Consider the following 21,393-nt stretch of genomic DNA (forward strand, 5'->3'; position numbering starts at 1 on the left):
TCAGACATAATTTACAAATGAAGCATTTGTGTTTAGTGAGTCTGCCAGATCAGTGGCAGTAGAGTTGACCGGGGATGTTCTCTTGAGAATTGTGTGAATTGGACCATTTTCTGTCCTGTTAAGCATTCAAAATGTAACGAGTACATTTGGGTGTCAGGCGTAACAATGCCTCCTAGTAGGGGGGGGGGTAGGAATCAGGAGCAGGAGAGCAAAGAAGTTCCAGTGGCACACAACGTTTAATTAGGCGGTCCCGAACTCACAAATACAAACAAGTGGGAAAAACACACACAAACGTAGTCTCCACCCACAGGGAATAAATCGCACACACGGAGGAGAAACCTCGACTCCAAAAACAAAGTCTCGAAAAGCGCACGGTAACATCTACCGAAAATAAATCAAAACCCCGTGGTGCAGGCACGCACCCCTAACATGCAATACACACAAATAATCCCGCACAAAGCCTAGCATGCAGCGAGGTGTATATAAACCCACCGAAATCAACTTAACTGAACACAGGTGGGAAAAAACAGACAGACACAAACGAAAAGGAAAATGGGATCGGTGGCAGCTAGCAGGCCGGCAACGACGACCGCCGAGCACCGCCTGAACAGGGAGAGGAGCCACCTTCGGTGGAAGTCGTGACAGTGCCCCCCCCTGACGTGCGGCTCCCGCAGTGCACCGACGCCGGCCTCGAGGACGACCCGGAGGACGAGGTGCAGGGTGATCCAGATGGAGGCGGTGAAACTCACTCAGCAGAGATGGGTCCAAGACGTCCTCCACCGGCACCCAGCATCTCTCCTCCGGACCGTACCCCTCCCAATCCACGAGGTACTGCAGGCCCCCCACCCGATGCCTGGGATCCAGTATGGATCGTACTGTGTACGCCGGCGCCCCCTCGATGTGCAGGGGGGGCGGAGGGACCTCCTGCACCTCAGCTTCTTGAAGCGGACCAGCTACCACCGGCCTGAGGAGAGACACATGAAACGAGGGGTTAATACGGTAATAACGGGGGAGCTGTAACCTTTAACACACCTCGTTTATTCTCCTCGGGACTTTAAATGGCCCCACAAACCGCGGACCCAGCTTCCGGCAGGGCAGGCGGAGGGGCAGGTTTCGGGTCGAGAGCCAGACCTGATCCCCTGGCGTGAACACTGGGGCCTCACTGCGGTGGCGGTCAGCGCTCGTTTTCTGCCGGCCTTCGGCCCGTTTTAGGTGCCTCTGGACGGCCTCCCAGGTCTCCCTCGAGCGCTGTACCCAATCCTCCACCACAGGAGCCTTGGTCTGGCTATGATTCCATGGTACCAGGACCGGCTGATACCCCAACAAGCACTGAAAGGGTGAAATGTCCGTTGAGGTGTGGCGGAGCGAGTTCTGGGCCATCTCTGCCCATGGAACATACCTCGCCCACTCCCCTGGCCGGTCCTGGCAATACGACTGCAGAAACCTACCGACATCCTGGTTTACTCTCTTCCATTACCCTCGGGGTGAAAACCAGAGGTCAGGCTGACCGAGACCCCCAGATGCTCCATGAACGCCTTCCACACCCAGGACGTGAACTGGGGACCCAGATCAGAAACTATGTCCTCAGGCACCCTGTAGTGCCGGAAGACGTGTGTTAATAGGGCCTCCGCAGTCTGTAGGGCCGTAGGGAGACCGGGCAAAGGGAGGAGACGACAGGACTTAGAAAACCGATCCATAACGACCAGGATCGTGGTGTTCCCCTGGGATGGAGGGAGATCGGTCAGGAAGTCTACCGATAGGTGTGACCAAGGCCGCTGTGGAACAGGGAGGGGTTGTAACTTCCCTCTGGGCAGGTGTCTAGGAGCTTTGCACTGAGCGCACACGGAACAGGAGGAGACGTAAACCCTCATGTCCTTGGGTAAAGTGGGCCGCCAGTACTTCCCCCTAAGGCTTCGCAACATCCTATCGATACCTGCATGACCAGAGGAGGGTAACGTATGTGCCCACCGAATCAATCTATTGCGGACACCAAGCGGGACATACTTCCGTCCCGCAGGACACTGAGGCTGAGTAGGCTCCGATCGAGATGCCCGCTTGATGTCCGCATCCACCTCCCACACCACCGGCGCCACCACATAAGAGGCCGGAAGTATGGGGGTGGGATCGATGGACCGTTCCTCTGTATCATACAGATGGGACAGTGTGTCTGCCTTAGTGTTCTGGGAACCTGGTCTATAGGAGATCGTAAATCTATATCTGGTGAAAAACATGGCCCACCTTGCCTGGCGAGGGTTCAGTCTCCTCGCCGCCGGATGTACTCCAGATTACGGTGGTCAGTCCAGATGAGGAAAGGGTGTTGAGCCCCCTCAAGCCAATGTCTCCACACTTTCAGAGCTTTTACGATAGCTAGCAACTCCCGGTCCCCCACGTCATAGTTTTGCTCCGCCGGGCTGAGCTTCCTCAAAAAGAAAGCGCAGGGGAGGAGCTTCAGTGGCGTGCCCGAGCGCTGTGAGAGCACGGCTCCTACCCCAGCCTCGGACGCGTCCACCTCCACCATGAATGCCAAAGAGGGATCCGGATGAGCCAACACGGGAGCCTCGGTAAACAGAGACTTCAAGCGACCAAAAGCGCTGTCCGCCTCAGCCGACCACCGCAGACGCACCGGCCCTCCCTTCAGCACTGAGGTAATGGGAACAGCCACCTGCCCAAAAACCCGGATAAACCTCCGGTAGTAATTGGCAAACCCTAAAAACCGCTGCACCTCCTTTACCGTGGTGGGAGTCGGCCAATTACGCACGGCCGAAATGCGGTCACACTCCATTTCCACCCCTGATGTGGAAATGCGATACCCCAGGAAGGAGACGGACTGTTTGAAGAACACGCATTTCTCAGCCTTGACGTATAAGTCATGCTCCAACAGTCGCCCAAGAACCAGCGCACCAGAGACACATGCGCGGCGTGTGTAGCGTAATATATCAGAATGTCATCAATATAAGCCACCACACCCTGCCCGTGCAGGTCCCTGAGAATCTCGTCTACAAAGGATTGGAAGATGGCTGGAGCATTCTTCAACCCATACGGCATGACAAGGTACTCATAATGGCCGGACGTGGTACTAAATGCTGTCTTCCACTCATCTCCCGCCTGGATACGCACCAAGTTATACGTGCTCCTCAGATCCAATTTTGTGAAGAAGTGTGCTCCGTGAAATCGCCATAGCGATGAGAGGTAGTGGGTAACTGTACCCCACCGTAATCGAATTTAGACCTCTATAGTCAATGCACGGACGCAAACCTCCCTCCTTCTTCTTCACAAAAAAGAAACTCGAGGAGGCAGGTGACATGGAGGGCCCAATGTACCCATGCCTCAGAGATTCAGAGACATATTTTTCCATAGCCACCGTCTCCTCCTGTGACAGGGGATACACGTGACTCCTGGGAAGTGCGGCATTTACCTGGAGGTTTATCGCACAATCCCCTCGTCGATGAAGTGGTAATTGGGTCGCCCTCTTTTTACAGAAGGCGATAGCCAAATCGGCATATTCGGGGGGAATGCGCACAGTGGAGACTTGGTCTGGACTCTCCACCGTCGTTGCACCAATGGAAACTCCCACACACCTACCTGAGCACTCCTCTGACCACCCCTTTAGAGCCCTCTGTTGCCACAAAATAGTGGGGTTGTGAAATGCCAACCAGGGAATCCCCAGCACCACCGGAAACGCAGGAGAATCAATGAGGAAGAAACTAATTCTCTCCTCATGACCCCCCTGCGTAACCATGTCCAGTGGAGCCGTGGACTCCCTGACCACCCCTGACCCCAATGGTCGACTATCTAGGGAGTGTACCTGAAAGGGTTTTCCGTCTGAACCTGGGGAATCCCTAACCTATGCGCAAAACCGCGGTCCATAAAATTCCCTGCTGTGCCTGAATCGACTAGCTCCTTATGCTGAGAATGGGGGAAGAACTCAGTGAAAGAAATTAACACATACATGTGACCAACAGGGGGCTCTGGGTGAGCCTGGTGCTGACTCACCTGGGTGTCCGAACAGTGCTCGGCCTGTCGTCTGAACTCCCAGACGAGCCCCTCCAGCACCGGTCGGCAGTGTGCCCTCCCCGACCACATCCGGTGCAGGAGGAGGCTCCTCCTCCGATCGGCCTCACTACGGCACCTCCTAACTCCATGGGGGTTGGAGCGGAGGTGCTGGGGGGTGGAACCAACTGGACCCGATCCGGACGCCCGCGTGTAGCCAGCAAGTTATCCAACCTTATGGACATGTCCACTAGCTGGTCCAGGGTGAGGGTAGCGTCTCTGCATGCTAGCTCCCTGCAGACGTCCTCACGTAGGCTGCACCTATAGTGGTCAATCAGGGCCCTGTCGGTCCACCCCGAGCCGGCGGCCATGGTCCTGAACTCCAGCGCGAAGTCTTGGGTGCTCCTCGTCTCCTGCTGTAGATGGAACAGACGCTCACCCTCCACTCGCCCCTCAGGGGGATGGTCGAACACAGCCCGGAAGCGGCGGGTGAACTCTGGGTAGTTGTCCCTCGCCGAGTCTGGTCCCTCCCAGACAGCGTTGGCCCACACCAGAGCTTTGCCTGACAGGCAGGAGACGAGGGCGTTCATGCTCTCACCTCCCGAAGGAGCCGGGTGAACGGTTGCCAAGTACAGCTCCAGCTGGAGCAGGAAACCCTTACACCCGGCAGTCGTCCCATCGTACTCCCTCGGGAGTGCGAGCCGAATACCGCTGGGCCCGGATGGCGCCGGCGCAGGTGGTGGTGCATGTTGGTACGTGGCGGGTGGAGGGGTAGGCAGGCCACCCCTCTCCCATCTCTCCATCATTGCCATCACCTGATCAATGGCGGTCCCGAGACAGTGGAGAATGGTGGTGTGGTGTTGAACGCGCTCCTCCATGGAAGTGGAGAGTGCGTCAGCTCCTGTTGACTCCATTGTGGTGGTGCGGGATTCTGTAACAATGCCTCCTAGTGGGGAGGGGGGGTGTAGGAATCAGGAGCAGGAGAGCAAAGAAGTTCCAGTGGCACACAACGTTTAATAAGGTGGTCCCGAACTCACAAATACAAACAAGTGAGAAAAACACGCACAAACGTAGTTGCCACCAACAGGGAATAAACCGCACACATGGAGGAGAAACCTCGACTCCAAAAACAAAGTCTCGAAAAGCGCACGGTAACATCTACCAAAAATAAATCAAAGCCCCATGGTGCAGGCACGCACCCCTAACATGCAATACACACAAATAATCCCGCACAAAGCCTAGCATGCAGCGGGGTGTATATAAACCCACCAAAATCAACTTAACTGAACACAGGTGGGAAAAAACCGACAGACACAAACGAAAAGGAAAATGGGATCGGTGGCAGCAAGTAGGCCGGCGACGACGACCGCCGAGCACCACCCGAACAGGTAGAGGAGCCACCTTTGGTGGAAGTCGTGACATCATTTAAAATGGGTTAGGGTTAGGGTTAGGGTTAGGGTTAGGGTTAGGGAGTAAAATGTACATTATTTTCTTTAGGAATGTAGTGGAGTAAAAGTATAAGTTGTCAAAAATATAAATAGTAAAGTACAGATACCCCCAAAAACGGCTTAAGTAGTACTTTAAAGTATTTTTACTTAATAAATACTTTACACCACTGGGGAACTGTAAATAAACAACTGGAAGCGTAAAGAAACAATGGAAACTGTAAAGAAACATTTGGAACTGAAACCAGTTGAACATGCCCTGCTGTTCAAATAGCATCCGAGGACCTATGTACCCAATTGGGACTATAAAGACATTGGTTGATTGTGATCGTCAAGGTCACTGGATGTAATTTGAGCTCTTCCACTATTCTCTACTTAGTTGTTTTTTAGGTATTTTAATGTGACTTGCTACAGCATAGATGTTTGTTGGTGGTCCAGTCTTTGATGGTATAAACAAATTTATGAGTTCCACAAACCCCGCTGGCTTACCAACTTTAACCCTGGTTTCAACCATCTGGACTACAGTTTAGCAGGTACTGCTATAGGAATCTACCTTTCTCTTGTTATCAACCCAATGTTTCCTCATTTCTCTCAGAACATTCAAATGTTTTTAAAGACAGAATATTGTGGGGCTCTGGCCTTGAGCTAGGCCCCTGAAATGCTGATGCAGTTTTAATTAGGGGTTCTAGCACCAGTAATGGTGAAAAATGACCCTTTCTAGTTTCATCTGGTTCTGTAGTCTACTGACTGTAATCTGCTGCAGGATCTGTTTATGCTGTCTGGCCAACCCCTATGATCATTAAACATCAACAGGAGTTGGCTCCACAGTACAAACAGATATGGGCCCAGCTTATACTAACTGAGTGAGTACAGTGAACATGTTTTGGCTCTCCTCTCCAGACGTCCGTCTGGCTGTCCTTGGGGAGGCTGATGACACAGAGGAAGAGGTCCTCTTCCACCAGAGACCACTCCCCTTGAGGACAGGATGGACCCTGGAAGACAATCATGACCATGACCCAGAAGTAATACAATGTTGCCATGGCGCCCAGCGACAGGAACAAGGAAAGAAGTGCCCAGGGGGAAGTAGCATTCAGCAGTCCACTGGTGAGATTATAGCTTTATGATAACAATAACAACAACAATAGAAACAATGTATTTGTTAGGCTGAGTACCCAATGTATCCATACTGCTCAAGCAAGAAAGTTCTGGATGGTACAATGCTTAAAATAACTCAACCTAAAACACAGCATATAATGTTTTTATGACTCTGTGGTCAGTGGGTGCGTGGGTGGGTGTGTCCCTTTGCCGTATCTGTAGTTGCACAGATGGTCATGCTGAGCAAAATGACGCCATGGGCTACTGATATCACATCACATCACATCAACATCACATCACATCAACATCACATCACATGTCATCAACATCAACATTACATCACATTACATCACATTAACATCACCATCACATCAACATCACATCACATCTCATCAACATCAACATTACATCACATCACCATCACATCAACATCACATCAACATTACATCACATTACATCACATCAACATCACATCACATCAACATCACATCAACATCACATTACATCAACATCAACATTACATCACATCACATCAACATCACATCAACATTACATCACATTACATCACATCAACATCAACATCAACATTACATCACATCAACATCAACATCACATTAACATCACATTACATCACATTGCCGATAAACATGAGCCAGATTAGTCATGCATCCCAAATGGCACTTTGTTCCCAATATACAGTAGTGCCTACTTTTGACCAGGACCCGTAGGGAATAGGGTGCGATTGGGGACAATATACAGTATTCATTGTCATCCAGATATACAGCAGTAGGCAGCAGCAGTAGATAGCAGCAGTAGGCAGCAGCAGTAGAAAGCAGCAGTAGGCAGCAGCAGTAGATAGCAACAGTAGGCAGCAGCAGTAGATAGCAGCAGTAGGCAGCAGCAGTAGATAGCAGCAGTAGGTAGCAGCAGTAGGTACCAGCAGTAGATAGCAGCAGTAGGTAGCAGCAGTAGGTAGCAGCAGTAGATAGCAGCAGTAGATAGCAGCAGTAGATAGCAGCAGTAGGTAGCAGCAGCAGATAGCAGCAGTAGGTAGCAGCAGTAGGTAGCAGCAGTAGAAAGCAGCAGTAGGCAGCAGCAGTAGATAGCAGCAGTAGATAGCAGCAGTAGGTAGCAGCAGAAGGTAGCAGCAGTAGGTAGCAGCAGTAGATAGCAGCAGTAGATACAGCAGTAGATAGCAGCAGTAGGTAGCAGCAGTAGGTAACAGCAGTAGGTAGCAGTAGATATCAGCAGTAGATGGCAGCAGTAGATAGCAGCAGTAGGTAGCAGCAGTAGGTAGCAGTAGATAGCAGCAGTAGATAGCAGCAGTAGATAGCAGCAGTAGCTAGCAGCAGTAGATACAGCAGTAGATAGCAGCAGTAGGTAGCAGCAGTAGGTAGCAGTAGATGGCAGCAGTAGATGGCAGCAGTAGATAGCAGCAGTAGTAGGTAGCAGCAGTAGGTAGCAGTAGATAGCAGCAGTAGATAGCAGCAGTAGATGGCAGCAGTAGATAGCAGCAGTAGCTAGCAGCAGTAGGTAGCAGCAGTAGATAGCAGCAGTAGGTAGCAGCAGTAGGTAGCAGCAGTAGATAGCAGCAGTAGATACAGCAGTAGATAGCAGCAGTAGGTAGCAGCAGTAGGTAGCAGCAGTAGAAAGCAGCAGTAGGCAGCAGCAGTAGATAGCAGCAGTAGGTAGCAGCAGTAGGTAGCAGCAGAAGGCAGCAGCAGTAGGTAGCAGTAGGTAGCAGCAGTAGGTAGCAGTAGATAGCAGCAGTAGATGGCAGCAGTAGATAGCAGCAGTAGTAGGTAGCAGCAGTAGGTAGCAGCAGTAGGTAGCAGTAGATAGCAGCAGTAGCTAGCAGCAGTAGGTAGCAGCAGTAGGTAACAGCAGTAGGTAGCAGTAGATATCAGCAGTAGATGGCAGCAGTAGATAGCAGCAGTAGGTAGCAGCAGTAGGTAGCAGCAGTAGGTAGCAGTAGATAGCAGCAGTAGATAGCAGCAGTAGATAGCAGCAGTAGCTAGCAGCAGTAGGTAGCAGTAGATAGCAGCAATAGATGGCAGCAGTAGGTAGCAGCAGTAGACAGCAGCAGTAGATAGCAGCAGTAGGTAGCAGCCGTAGGTAGCAGCAGTAGATAGCAGCAGTAGATAGTAGTAGATAGCAGCAGTAGATGACAGCAGTAGGTAGCAGCAGTAGGTAGCAGCAGTAGGTAGCAGCAGTAGATGGCAGCAGTAGATGGCAGCAGTAGATAGCAGCAGTAGGTAGCAGCAGTAGGTAGCAGTAGATAGCAGCAGTAGATAGCAGCAGTAGATAGCAGCAGTAGATAGCAGCAGTAGATAGTAGTAGATAGCAGCAGTAGATAGCAGCAGTAGATGGCAGCAGTAGGTAGCAGCAGTAGATAGCAGCAGTAGATAGTAGTAGATAGCAGCAGTAGATAGTAGCAGTAGATAGTAGTAGATAGCAGCAGTAGATAGTAGCAGTAGATAGTAGTAGATAGCAGCAGTAGATAGTAGCAGTAGATAGTAGTAGATAGCAGCAGTAGATAGCAGCAGTAGGTAGCAGCAGTAGATAGTAGTAGATAGCAGCAGTAGATGGCAGCAGTAGGTAGCAGCAGTAGGTAGCAGCAGTAGATAGAAGTAGATAGCAGCAGTAGATAGCAGCAGTAGATAGTAGTAGATAGCAGCAGTAGATAGCAGCAGTAGGTAGCAGCAGTAGGCAGCAGCAGTAGGTAGCAGCAGTAGATAGCAGCAGTAGGTAGCAACAGTAGGTAGCAGCAGTAGATAGCAGCAGTAGATAGCAGCAGTAGGTAGCAGCAGTAGGCAGCAGCAGTAGATAGCAGCAGTAGGTAGCAACAGTAGGTAGCAGCAGTAGGTAGCAGCAGTAGGTAGCAGCAGTAGATAGCTGCAGTAGATAGCAGCAGTAGGTAGCAGCAGTAGATAGCAGCAGTAGATAGCAGTAGTAGGTAGCAGCAGTAGATAGTAGTAGATAGCAGCAGTAGATAGCAGCAGTAGATAGCAGCAGTAGGTAGCAGCAGTAGGTAGCAGCAGATAGCAGCAGTAGGTAGCAGCAGTAGATAGCAGCAGTAGGTAGCAGCAGTAGGCAGCATCAGTAGATAGCAGCAGTAGGTAGCAGCAGTAGGCAGCAGCAGTAGGTAGCAGCAGTAGGTAGCAGCAGTAGATAGCAGCAGTAGATAGCAGCAGTAGATAGTAGTAGATAGCAGCAGTAGGTAGCAGCAGTAGATAGCAGCAGTAGGTAGCAGCAGTAGGTAGCAGCAGTAGGTAGCAGCAGTAGATAGTAGTAGATAGCAGCAGTAGGTAGCAGCAGTAGGTAGTAATAGATAGCAGCAGTAGATAGCAGCAGTATGTAGCACCAGTAGGTAGCAGCAGTAGAGAGTAGTAGATAGCAGCAGTAAGTAGCAGCAGTAGGTAGTAGCAGATAGCAGCAGTAGATAGCAGCAGTCGATAGCAGCAATAGGTAGCAGCAGTAGATAGCAGCAGTAGGTAGCAGCAGTAGATAGTAGTAGATAGCAGCAGTAGGTAGCAGCAGTAGGTAGTAGTAGATAGCAGCAGTAGATAGCAGCAGTAGATAGCAGCAGTAGCTAGCAGCAGTAGGTAGCAGCAGTAGATAGTAGTAGATAGCAGCAGTAGGTAGCAGCAGTAGATAGCAGCAGTAGGTCGCAGCAGTAGGTAGCAGCAGTAGATAATAGTAGATAGCAGCAGTAGGTAGCAGCAGTAGGTAGTAGTAGATAGCAGCAGTAGATAGCAGCATTAGGTAGCAGTAGGTAGCAACAGTAGGTAGCAGCAGTGGTAGCAGCAGTAGATGGCAGCAGTAGGTGGCAGCAGTAGATGGCAGCAGTGGGTCGCAGCAGTAGGTAGCAGCAGTAGATAATAGTAGATAGCAGCAGTAGGTAGCAGCAGTAGGTAGTAGTAGATAGCAGCAGTAGGTAGCAGCAGTAGATAATAGTAGATAGCAGCAGTAGGTAGCAGCAGTAGGTAGTAGTAGATAGCAGCAGTAGATAGCAGCATTAGGTAGCAGTAGGTAGCAACAGTAGGTAGCAGCAGTAGGTAGCAGCAGTAGATAGCAGCAGTAGGTAGCAGCAGTAGGTAGCAGTAGATAGCAGCAGTAGATAGTAGTAGGTAGCAGCAGTAGGTAGCAGCAGTTGGTAGCAGCAGTAGGTAGCAGCAGTAGATAGCAGCAGTAGGTAGCAGCAGTAGGTAGCAGCAGTAGATAGCAGTAGATAGCAGCAGTAGGTAGCAGCAGTAGGTAGCAGCATTAGGTAGCAGCAGTAGATAGCAGCAGTAGGTAGCAGCAGTAGTAGATAGCAGCAGTAGATAGCAGCAGCAGGTAGCAGCAGTAGGTAGCAGCAGTAGATAGCAGCAGTAGGTAGCAGCAGTAGGTAGCAGCAGTAGATAGCAGCAGTAGATAGCAGCAGTAGGTAGCAGCAGTAGATAGCAGCAGTAGATAGCAGCAGTAGGTAGCAGCAGTAGATAGTAGTAGATAGCAGCAGTAGATAGCAGCAGTAGCTGGCAGCAGTAGATAGCAGCAGTAGATAGCAGCAGTAGGTAGCAGCAGTAGATAGCAGCAGTAGGTAGCAGCAGTAGATAGCAGCAGTAGATAGCAGCAGTAGATAGTAGTAGATAGCAGCAGTAGATAGCAGCAGTAGGTAGCAGCAGTAGATAGCAGTAGTAGGTACCAGCAGTAGATAGCAGCAGTAGGTAGCAGCAGTAGATAGCAGCAGTAGGTAGCAGCAGTAGATAGCAGCAGTAGATAGCAGCAGTAGGTAGCAGCAGTAGGTAGCAGCAGTAGATAGCAGCAGTAGATAGCAGCAGTAGATAGCAGCAGTAGCTAGCAGCAGTAGGTAGCAGCAGTAGATAGTAGTAGATAGCAGCAGTAGGTAGCAGCAGTAGATAGCAGCAGTAGGTCGCAGCAGTAGGTAGCAGCAGTAGATAATAGTAGATAGCAGCAGTAGGTAGCAGCAGTAGGTAGTAGTAGATAGCAGCAGTAGATAGCAGCATTAGGTAGCAGTAGGTAGCAACAGTAGGTAGCAGCAGTAGGTAGCAGCAGTAGATAGCAGCAGTAGGTAGCAGCAGTAGATAGCAGCAGTAGGTCGCAGCAGTAGGTAGCAGCAGTAGATAACAGTAGATAGCAGCAGTAGGTAGCAGCAGTAGGTAGTAGTAGATAGCAGCAGTAGGTAGCAGCAGTAGATAATAGTAGATAGCAGCAGTAGGTAGCAGCAGTAGGTAGTAGTAGATAGCAGCAGTAGATAGCAGCATTAGGTAGCAGTAGGTAGCAACAGTAGGTAGCAGCAGTAGGTAGCAGCAGTAGATAGCAGCAGTGGGTAGCAGCAGTAGGTGGTAGTGACAGCAGTAGATAGTAGTAGGTAGCAGCAGTAGGTAGCAGCAGTTGGTAGCAGCAGTGGGTAGCAGCAGTAGATAGCAGCAGTAGGGTAGCAGCAGTAGGTAGCAGCAGTAGGTAGCAGTAGATGGCAGCAGTGAGGTGGCAGCAGTAGGTAGCAGCAGTTAGGTAGCAGCAGTAGGTAGCAGCGGTAGCAGTAGCAGCAGGCAGCAGATGGCAGCAGTAGATAGCAGCAGCAGGTGGCAGCAGTAGGTGGCAGCGGTAGATGGCAGCAGTGGGTAGCAGCAGTAGGTAGCAGCAGTAGATAGCAGCAGTAGATAGCAGCAGTAGGTAGCAGCAGTAGATAGCAGCAGTAGATAGCAGCAGTAGGTAGCAGCAGTAGATAGTAGTAGATAGCAGCAGTAGATAGCAGCAGTAGCTGGCAGCAGTAGATAGCAGCAGTAGATAGCAGCAGTAGGTAGCAGCAGTAGATAGCAGCAGTAGGTAGCAGCAGTAGATAGCAGCAGTAGATAGCAGCAGTAGATAGTAGTAGATAGCAGCAGTAGATAGCAGCAGTAGGTAGCAGCAGTAGATAGCAGTAGTAGGTACCAGCAGTAGATAGCAGCAGTAGGTAGCAGCAGTAGATAGCAGCAGTAGGTAGCAGCAGTAGATAGCAGCAGTAGATAGCAGCAGTAGGTAGCAGCAGTAGGTAGCAGCAGTAGATAGCAGCAGTAGATAGCAGCAGTAGATACCAGTAGAGAGCAGCAGTAGGTAGCAGCAGTAGGTAGCAGCAGTAGATAGCAGTAGATAGCAGCAGTAGGTAGCAGCAGTAGATAGCAGTAGACAGCAGCAGTAGGTAGCAGCAGTTGGTAGCAGCAGTAGGTAGCAGTAGGTAGCAGCAAACATATTTCCTTTGACATTGTGGGGGTAGTGACAAAAAAAATGACAAAAAATACTCTATTGAATCAATTTTAAATTTAGGCTGTAACTCAAAAACATTTGGAAAAACCTTTCTGAAGGCACTGTACTCCACAGCCCATACTGCATTAACACTTTTATAACCAACCCCGTCCCATAGAGGTACAGTGAAACAGTATGGTGTTTCATTCTGTCCCCCTGTCCTTTCTGTGTACAGGAAACAGAGGTGGTGCCAGACAGAAAGCTACTTCAGCGTGTTCTGAGAGGTGGTGGTGACGGGCCTGGTGGCTGCCAGGAAACAGATCTCTACCTTGACTTCTTCCTGGCTCTTGCTGTCTGCAACACGGTGGTGGTTTCCACGGCAACGCGGGCTCAGGCTCAAAGACGGAGAGTGAGTCGTGCTCTGTTCCAAGTGTTCCGTTCCTCTCCTCCGTTCTCTTCTCTTCACTGTGACCCTGACTTGTTGTAGGAGACAGGAAGATGGGATGCGGAGGAGGGAAGGAGGAGAAGCGAGGAGGAAGAGGGGGAGAAAATGGGGAGAGAGGAAGATGGGATGCAGAGGAGGGAAGGAGGTGAAGCGAGGAGGAGGAGTGGAGGAAGAGGGGGAGGAAAGGAGGGAGAGAGGGAGATGGGATACAGAGGAGGGAAGGAGGAGAAGCGAGGAGGAAGAGTGGAGGAAGAGGGGGAGGAAAGGGGGGAGAGAGGGAGATGGGATACAGAGGAGGGAAGGAGGAGAAGCGAGGAGGAAGAGTGGAGGAAGAGGGGGAGGAAAAGGGGGAGAGAGGGAGATGGGATGCAGAGGAGGGAAGGAGGAGAAGCGAGGAGGAGGTGTGGAGTAAGAGGGGGAGGAAAGGAGGGAGAGAGGGAGATGGGATGCAGAAGAGGGAAGGAGGAGAAGCAAGGAGGAGGAGTGGAGGAAGAGGGGGAGGAAAGGAGGGAGAGAGGGAGATGGTTTTGTAACCTCAACTTCTAAGACCCCAGGTTATATATCAATATTTGATCTTGATTATAATATTAAACCTTCCTAAATTAAAGGCTGCCTTCGTGACAGATCCTGATGGTTGAAAATGTGCAATTTTACCAGAACAGAATTTCTAGGAAGTACATTATACTTATAGGATATCTGTAGGGTAGAGTTCTGCCCTGCAGTCCAGATATCTGACAGTAAGGCTATGGCACTGCCCTGCAGTCCAGATATCTGGCAGTAAGGCTATAGTACTGCCCTGCAGTCCAGATATCTGGCAGTAAGGCTGTAGTACTGCCCTGCAGTCCAGATATCTGACAGTAAGGCTATAGCACTGCCCTGCAGTCCAAATATCTGGCAGTAAGGCTATAGCATTGCCCTGCAGTCCAGATATCTGACAGTAAGGCTGTAGTACTGCCCTGCAGTCCAGATATCTGGCAGTAAGGCTGTAGAACTGCCCTGCAGTCCAAATATCTGGCAGTAAGGCTATAGCACTGCCCTGCAGTCCAGATATCTGGCAGTAAGGCTATAGCACTGCCCTGCAGTCCAGATATCTGACAGTAAGGCTGTAGTACTGCCCTGCAGTCCAGATATCTGGTAGTAAGGCTATAGTACTGCCCTGCAGTCCAGATATTTGGTAGTAGGAACAGTGAGGTACGCAGTGAAGAGAAATCCAATTTATGTATTTCAGCAGAGCCATCAATTAAATTAGTCTGCCTCTTTATCTATCTGCTTCTCAAATTTATCTTGCATTATATACGTGCTCTGTCCTCGCTGGAAACGTTGTTGGCCAAAACGTTCTCCTTCTCTCTCATCAGTGGTCAGTGTTAATTTACCTAATTGCTCTTTGAGGCTCCAGACAAAATGTTTAGGTCCCTTTTTACTAAATTAACCACACACACACACACACACACACACACACACACACACACACACACACACACACACACACACACACACACACACACACACACACACACACACACACACACACACACACACACACACACACACTTGGCATGGCACGGCATGGGGAGATACGCCCTCGTTAATTTGATTACCAAGAGTTCCTGATTGTGTCGGGGAAGTACGAGAGAGGCCGGCGGGCTGTCCCATGAACTCAGAATGGGAAGGTCAAAACAGTAATTCCTATTGGTTAAGTGGGCGTGCCCCTTGTGGTGCAATGACAGGCAGACCGGAGTTGTTGATTGGATGATCAGAACACATTTTCCTCATGGTCTCATTAGACCAGTGGTAGAAAAAGTACTAAATTCTCATACTTCAGTAAAAGTAAAGATACCTTAAAATAGAAAATGATTCAAGTAAAAGTGAAAGTCACCCCGTAAAATGCTACTTGCATAAAATTACATTATTTTCTTTAGGAATGTAGTGAAATAAAAGTAAACGTTTTCAAAAATATAAATAAAGTACAGATACCCAAAAAAGTATTTTTACTTAAGTACTTTACACCACTGCTAACCATTTAACCATTGGACTTATAGTTCACTCAAGGTGACATGTTACTGATATTCCTGTCAGTTTATTATGGACTGCATTACAAAAAGCCAAGTGCCAGGTTTACTGCTTCAGCACTTTGAATCTTTTACAAAAAAAACAGTGTAGCACTATATAAAAAAGCCACAATCCATTCTTTCCCTAGGCTAGTGGGTGTCCGAGTCCCTCTCTCTCCCAGAGCTCTGTGGACCTCCTCCAGTCCTTGGTAAGGAAGATGTCTTCTCTACTTCACACTATCCGCTCCTGGCAGCCCATGACTGAGAAGGAGGATCTGGACAACACCAACAGCAGCCTCTCTGGCCCAGTCAACAGCCATGTGGCTAACCACCACCACACCATCGCAGAGGGGCAGGCCAGCCAGACCAACACCAAGGGTGGGTAGAGGGAGAGAACAACTCAGTGTTGTTTAATATAACTCTTATAGTCTCAGAACTAGTGCACAAAAAACAGCAAGTACAAATTATATTGATAGAGTTGCAACACTAAAACTACACAAATCTACAACACTGACACCTATAAAGGCATTGAAAGACACATGCCTCTGGAAGTGAATTATAATCACAATCAGCTAACCAGATAAATAGCTAAGTGTTGATCTAACACGACACTGTCAATGTCTATGTCTCTGTCTCTCTCTGTCTCTCTGTCTCTGTCTCTCTCTGTCTCTCTGTCTCTGTCACTCTCTGTCACTCTCTGTCTGTCTCTCTGTCTCTGTCTCTCTGTCTCTGTCTCTGTCTCTGTCTCTCTCTCTGTCTCTGTCTCTGTCACTCGCTGTCTCTCTCTGTCTCTGTCTCGGTCTCTGTCTCTGTCTGTCTCTCTCTGTCTCTCTCTCTCTGTCTCTGTCTCTCTGTCTCTGTCTCTGTCTCTGTCTCTCTGTCTCTGTCTCTCTGTCTCTGTCACTCGCTGTCTCTGTCTCTGTCTCTCTCTGTCTCTCTCTGTCTCTCTCTGTCTCTGTCTCTACCCCAGCCAACATCCCCAGACCTGGGCTGGTAGTGGACACTGCTGATCAGCTATGCTACGAGGCAGAGAGTCCAGATGAGGCAGCGCTGGTGTACGCTGCCAAGGCGTACGGCTTCACCCTATTGGCCCGTACCCCAGACAGCGTCACAGTGAGGTTACCTCACGGGCAAGAGCTGACCTATCAGGTGCTGGACACCCTGACCTTTGACCCCCATCAGGAAGAGGATGTCGGTGGTGTTGTGTCATCCAATCACCAGGGAGATAGTGATGTATACCAAAGGGGCGGACTACACAATGATGGAGCTTTTAGAGACTCCATATGCAGGTAGGCTTATAAGTACTGTATGGTACTGTATGGTGCTATATAGTACTGTATGGTGCTGTATGGTACTGTATGGCACTGTAAGGTACTGTATGGTGCTGCATAGTGCTGCATGGTGCTGTATGTTACTGTATGTTACTGCATGTTGCTGTATGGTACTGGATGGTTCTATATGGTACTGCATGGTTCTGTATGGTACTGTATGGTGCTGTATGGTGCTGTATGGTACTGTATGTTACTGTATGGTTCTGTGTGGTTCTGTATGGTACTGTATGGTACTGCATGGTGCTGTATGGTACTGTATGTTACTGTATGGTTCTGTGTGGTTCTGTATGGTACTGTATGGTACTAGATGGTTCTATATGGTACTGCATGGTGCTGTATGGTACTGTATGGTACTGTATGGTACTGTTAAATATAACAGGTGCTTGTAAACTATTATATCTTCATCATGTGACCTGATTAGAGAAACATTCTGGGCCCTTCAGACACAGTTACCTGGTCAGGTCATGTGATCAGGATAAACTAATATCATTATAGAATTATATATCATAATACAACATAGTACATACACCATTTAGCAGACACTTTTACCCAAAACGACTTGCGTGTGCATACATTTTATGTATGGGTGGCCACAGTGGGAATTCAACCCACGACTCTTGGCGTTGCAAGAGCCATGTTCTATCAACTGTGGCAAACAGGAACACATTTCCACTTTAGTACAGTTACAATGAGATATTACCTGGGTTATACAGGACCACATTTCCACTTTAGTACAGGTACAAGGAGATATTACCTGGGTTATACAGGACCACATTACCACTTTAGTACAGTTACAATGAGATATTACCTGGGTTATACAGGACCACATTATCACTTTAGTACAGGTACAATGAGATATTACCTGGGTTGTACAGGACCACATTACCACTTTAGTACAGTTACAATGAGATATTACCTGGGTTATACAGGACCACATTACCACTTTAGTACAGTTACATTACCACTTTAGTACAGGTACAATGAGATATTACCTGGGTTATACAGGACCACATTATCACTTTAGTACAGTTACATTACCACTTTAGTACAGGTACAATGAGATATTACCTGGGTTATACAGGACCACATTATCACTTTAGTACAGTTACATTACCACTTTAGAACAGTTACAATGAGATATTACCTGGGTTATACAGGACCACATTATCACTTTAGTACAGTTACATTACCACTTTAGTACAGGTACAATGAGATATTACCTGGGTTATACAGGACCACATTACCACTTTAGTACAGTTACAATTAGATATTACCTGGGTTATACAGGACCACATTACCACTTTAGTACAGTTACATTACCACTTTAGTACAGGTACAATGAGATATTACCTGGGTTATACAGGACCACATTATCACTTTAGTACAGTTACATTACCACTTTAGTACAGTTACAATGAGATATTACCTGGGTTATACAGGACCACATTTCCACTTTAGTACAGTTACATTACCACTTTAGTACAGTTACAATGAGATATTACATGGGTTATACAGGACCACATTTCTACTTTAGTACAGGTACAATGAGATATTACCTGGGTTATACAGGACCACATTACCACTTTAGTACAGGTACAATGAGATAGTACCTAGGTTATACAGGACCACATTATCACTTTAGTACAGTTACAATGAGATATTACCTGGGTTATACAGGACCACATTATCACTTTAGTACAGGTACAATGAGATATTACCTGGGTTATAAAGGTCCTCATTATAACTTTAGTACAGGTACAATGAGATATTACCTGGGTTATACAGGACCACATTATCAATTTAGTACAGGTACAATGAGATATTACCTGGGTTATACAGGACCACATTATCACTTTAGTACAGGTACAATGAGATATTACCTGGATTATACAGGACCACATTATCACTTTAGTGCAGGTACAATGAGATATTGCCTGGGTTATACAGGACCACATTATCACTTTAGTACAGGTACAATGAGATATTACCTGGGTTATACAGGACCACATTACCACTTTAGTACAGTTACAATGAGATATTACCTGGGTTATACAGGACCACATTATCACTTTAGTACAGGTACAATGAGATATTACCTGGGTTATACAGGACCACATTATCACTTTAGTGCAGGTACAATGAGATATTGCCTGGGTTATACAGGGCCTCATTATCACTTTAGTACAGGTACAATGAGATATTACCTGGGTTATACAGGACCACATTATCACTTTAGTACAGTTACAATGAGATATTACCTGGGTTATACAGGACCACATTATCACTTTAGTACAGGTACAATGAGATATTACCTGGATTATACAGGACCACATTATCACTTTAGTGCAGGTACAATGAGATATTGCCTGGGTTATACAGGACCACATTACAACTTTAGTACAGTTACAATGAGATATTACCTGGGTTATACAGGACCACATTACCACTTTAGTACAGTTACAATGAGATATTACCTGGGTTATACAGGACCTTTAGTTACATTACCACTTTAGTACAGGTACAATGAGATATTGCCTGGGTTATACAGGACCACATTACAACTTTAGTGCAGGTACAATGAGATATTGCCTGGGTTATACAGGACCACATTACAACTTTAGTACAGTTACAATGAGATATTACCTGGGTTATACAGGACCACATTACCACTTTAGTACAGTTACATTACCACTTTAGTACAGGTACAATGAGATATTACCTGGGTTATACAGGACCACATTATCACTTTAGTACAGTTACAATGAGATATTACCTGGGTTATACAGGACCACATTATCACTTTAGTACAGGTACAATGAGATATTACCTGGGTTATACAGGACCACATTATCACTTTAGTACAGTTACATTACCACTTTAGTACAGGTACAATGAGATATTACCTGGGTTATACAGGACCACATTACCACTTTAGTACAGTTACAATGAGATATTACCTGGGTTATACAGGACCACATTACCACTTTAGTACAGTTACATTACCACTTTAGTACAGGTACAATGAGATATTACCTGGGTTATAGAGGACCACATTATCACTTTAGTACAGTTACATTACCACTTTAGTACAGGTACAATGAGATATTACCTGGGTTATACAGGACCACATTATCACTTTAGTACAGTTACATTACCACATTAGTACAGTTACAATGAGATATTACCTGGGTTATACAGGACCACATTTCCACTTAAGTACAGTTACATTACCACTTTAGTACAGTTACAATGAGATATTACCTGGGTTATACAGGACCACATTACCACTTTAGTACAGTTACAATGTGATATTACCTGGGTTATACTGGACCACATTACCACTTTAGTACAGTTACAATGAGATATTACCTGCGTTATACAGGACCACATTATCACTTTAGTACAGTTACAATGAGATATTACCTGGGTTATACAGGACCACATTACCACTTTAGTACAGGTACAATGAGATATTAGCTGGGTTATACAGGACCACATTATCACTTTAGTACAGGTACAATGAGATATTACCTGGGTTATACAGGACCACATTATCACTTTAGCACAGGTACAATGAGATGTTACCTGGGTTATACAGGACCAGATTTCCACTTTAGTACAGGTACAATGAGATGTTACCTGGGTCATGACATCACTTTCAGTAATTATTTTGTTCTCTCCACAGAGAACAGAATGGAGGGGAGCCATAAGAATATACCTGCAAGCACTCAAAAACACCTTGACTGGTACGCCAAGGAAGGACTACGTACCCTCTGTTTGGCAAAGAAGGTGAGCCCACACCGCCAGACACATTTAGAGACATGTCTAAGTAGCCAATAAGTACAATGACAGTGTGATGATTGTATGACCAAGTTAGTTGTGTGCATTTTGTCTGCTTCATATACATCTGTTAGTGTTTGGTTTGCGTCTCTCTCTTCATCCCTTTTTCCGTATCCCTCTCTCCTGGGGTGGTGTGTGACAGGGAGGGCCTATGAGGACTGGTACCTGGTGCATGATTTACTGTAGCTAGTGATTTAGTAGTGTTGATTTACTGTAGCTAGTGATTTAGTAGTGTTGATTTACTGTAGCTAGTGATTTAGTAGTGTTGATTTACTGTAGCTAGTGATTTAGTACTGTTGATTTACTGTAGCTAGTGATTTAGTAGTGTTGATTTACTGTTGCTAGTGATTTAGTAGTGTTGATTTACTGTAGCTAGTGATTTAGTAGTTGTGTTGATTTACTGTAGCTAGTGATTTAGTAGTGTTGATTTACTGTAGCTAGTGATTTAGTAGTGTTGATTTACTGTAGCTAGTGATTTCGTAGTGTTGATTTACTGTAGCTAGTGATTTAGTAGTTATGTTAATTTACTGTAGCTAGTGATTTAGTAGTTGTGTTGATTTACTGTAGCTAGTGATTTAGTAGTTGTGTTGATTTACTGTTGCAGATATAATTTACTGTAGCTAGTGATTTAGTAGTTGTGTTGATTTACTGTAGCTAGTGATTTAGTAGTTGTGTTGATTTACTGTAGCTAGTGATTTAGTAGTTGTGTTGATTTACTGTAGCTAGTGATTTAGTAGTTGTGTTGATTTACTGTAGCTAGTGATTTAGTAGTATGTTGATTTACTGTTGCTAGTGATTTAGTAGTGATGTTCATTTACTGTAGCTAGTGATTTAGTAGTTATGTTGATTTACTGTAGCTAGTGATTCAGTAGTTATGTTGATTTACTGTTGTAACGGCTGTCGTAGAGAGGGGACCAAAGCGCATCGTGTTGATTGCTCATGATGAATGTTTATTTTAACACAAAAACACT

General features: G+C 47.0%; 1 protein-coding gene across 1 annotated transcript in view; it reads left to right on the plus strand.

Annotated features, from left to right (window-relative positions):
- The window catches only part of atp10b (ATPase phospholipid transporting 10B), a 51,767-nt gene that overhangs the window by 16,592 nt on the left and 13,782 nt on the right, over nt 1-21,393 (plus strand). The window contains 7 exon segments of the mRNA XM_045724209.1: nt 6,336-6,493; nt 6,495-6,539; nt 12,994-13,167; nt 15,401-15,629; nt 16,222-16,424; nt 16,426-16,540; nt 20,268-20,371. Of these exon segments, the coding sequence (XP_045580165.1) occupies nt 6,336-6,493; nt 6,495-6,539; nt 12,994-13,167; nt 15,401-15,629; nt 16,222-16,424; nt 16,426-16,540; nt 20,268-20,371 (1,028 nt within the window).

This window comes from Salmo salar, chromosome ssa09 (assembly GCF_905237065.1).
Source record: "Salmo salar chromosome ssa09, Ssal_v3.1, whole genome shotgun sequence".
NCBI classification, from domain to species: Eukaryota; Metazoa; Chordata; class Actinopteri; order Salmoniformes; family Salmonidae; genus Salmo; species Salmo salar.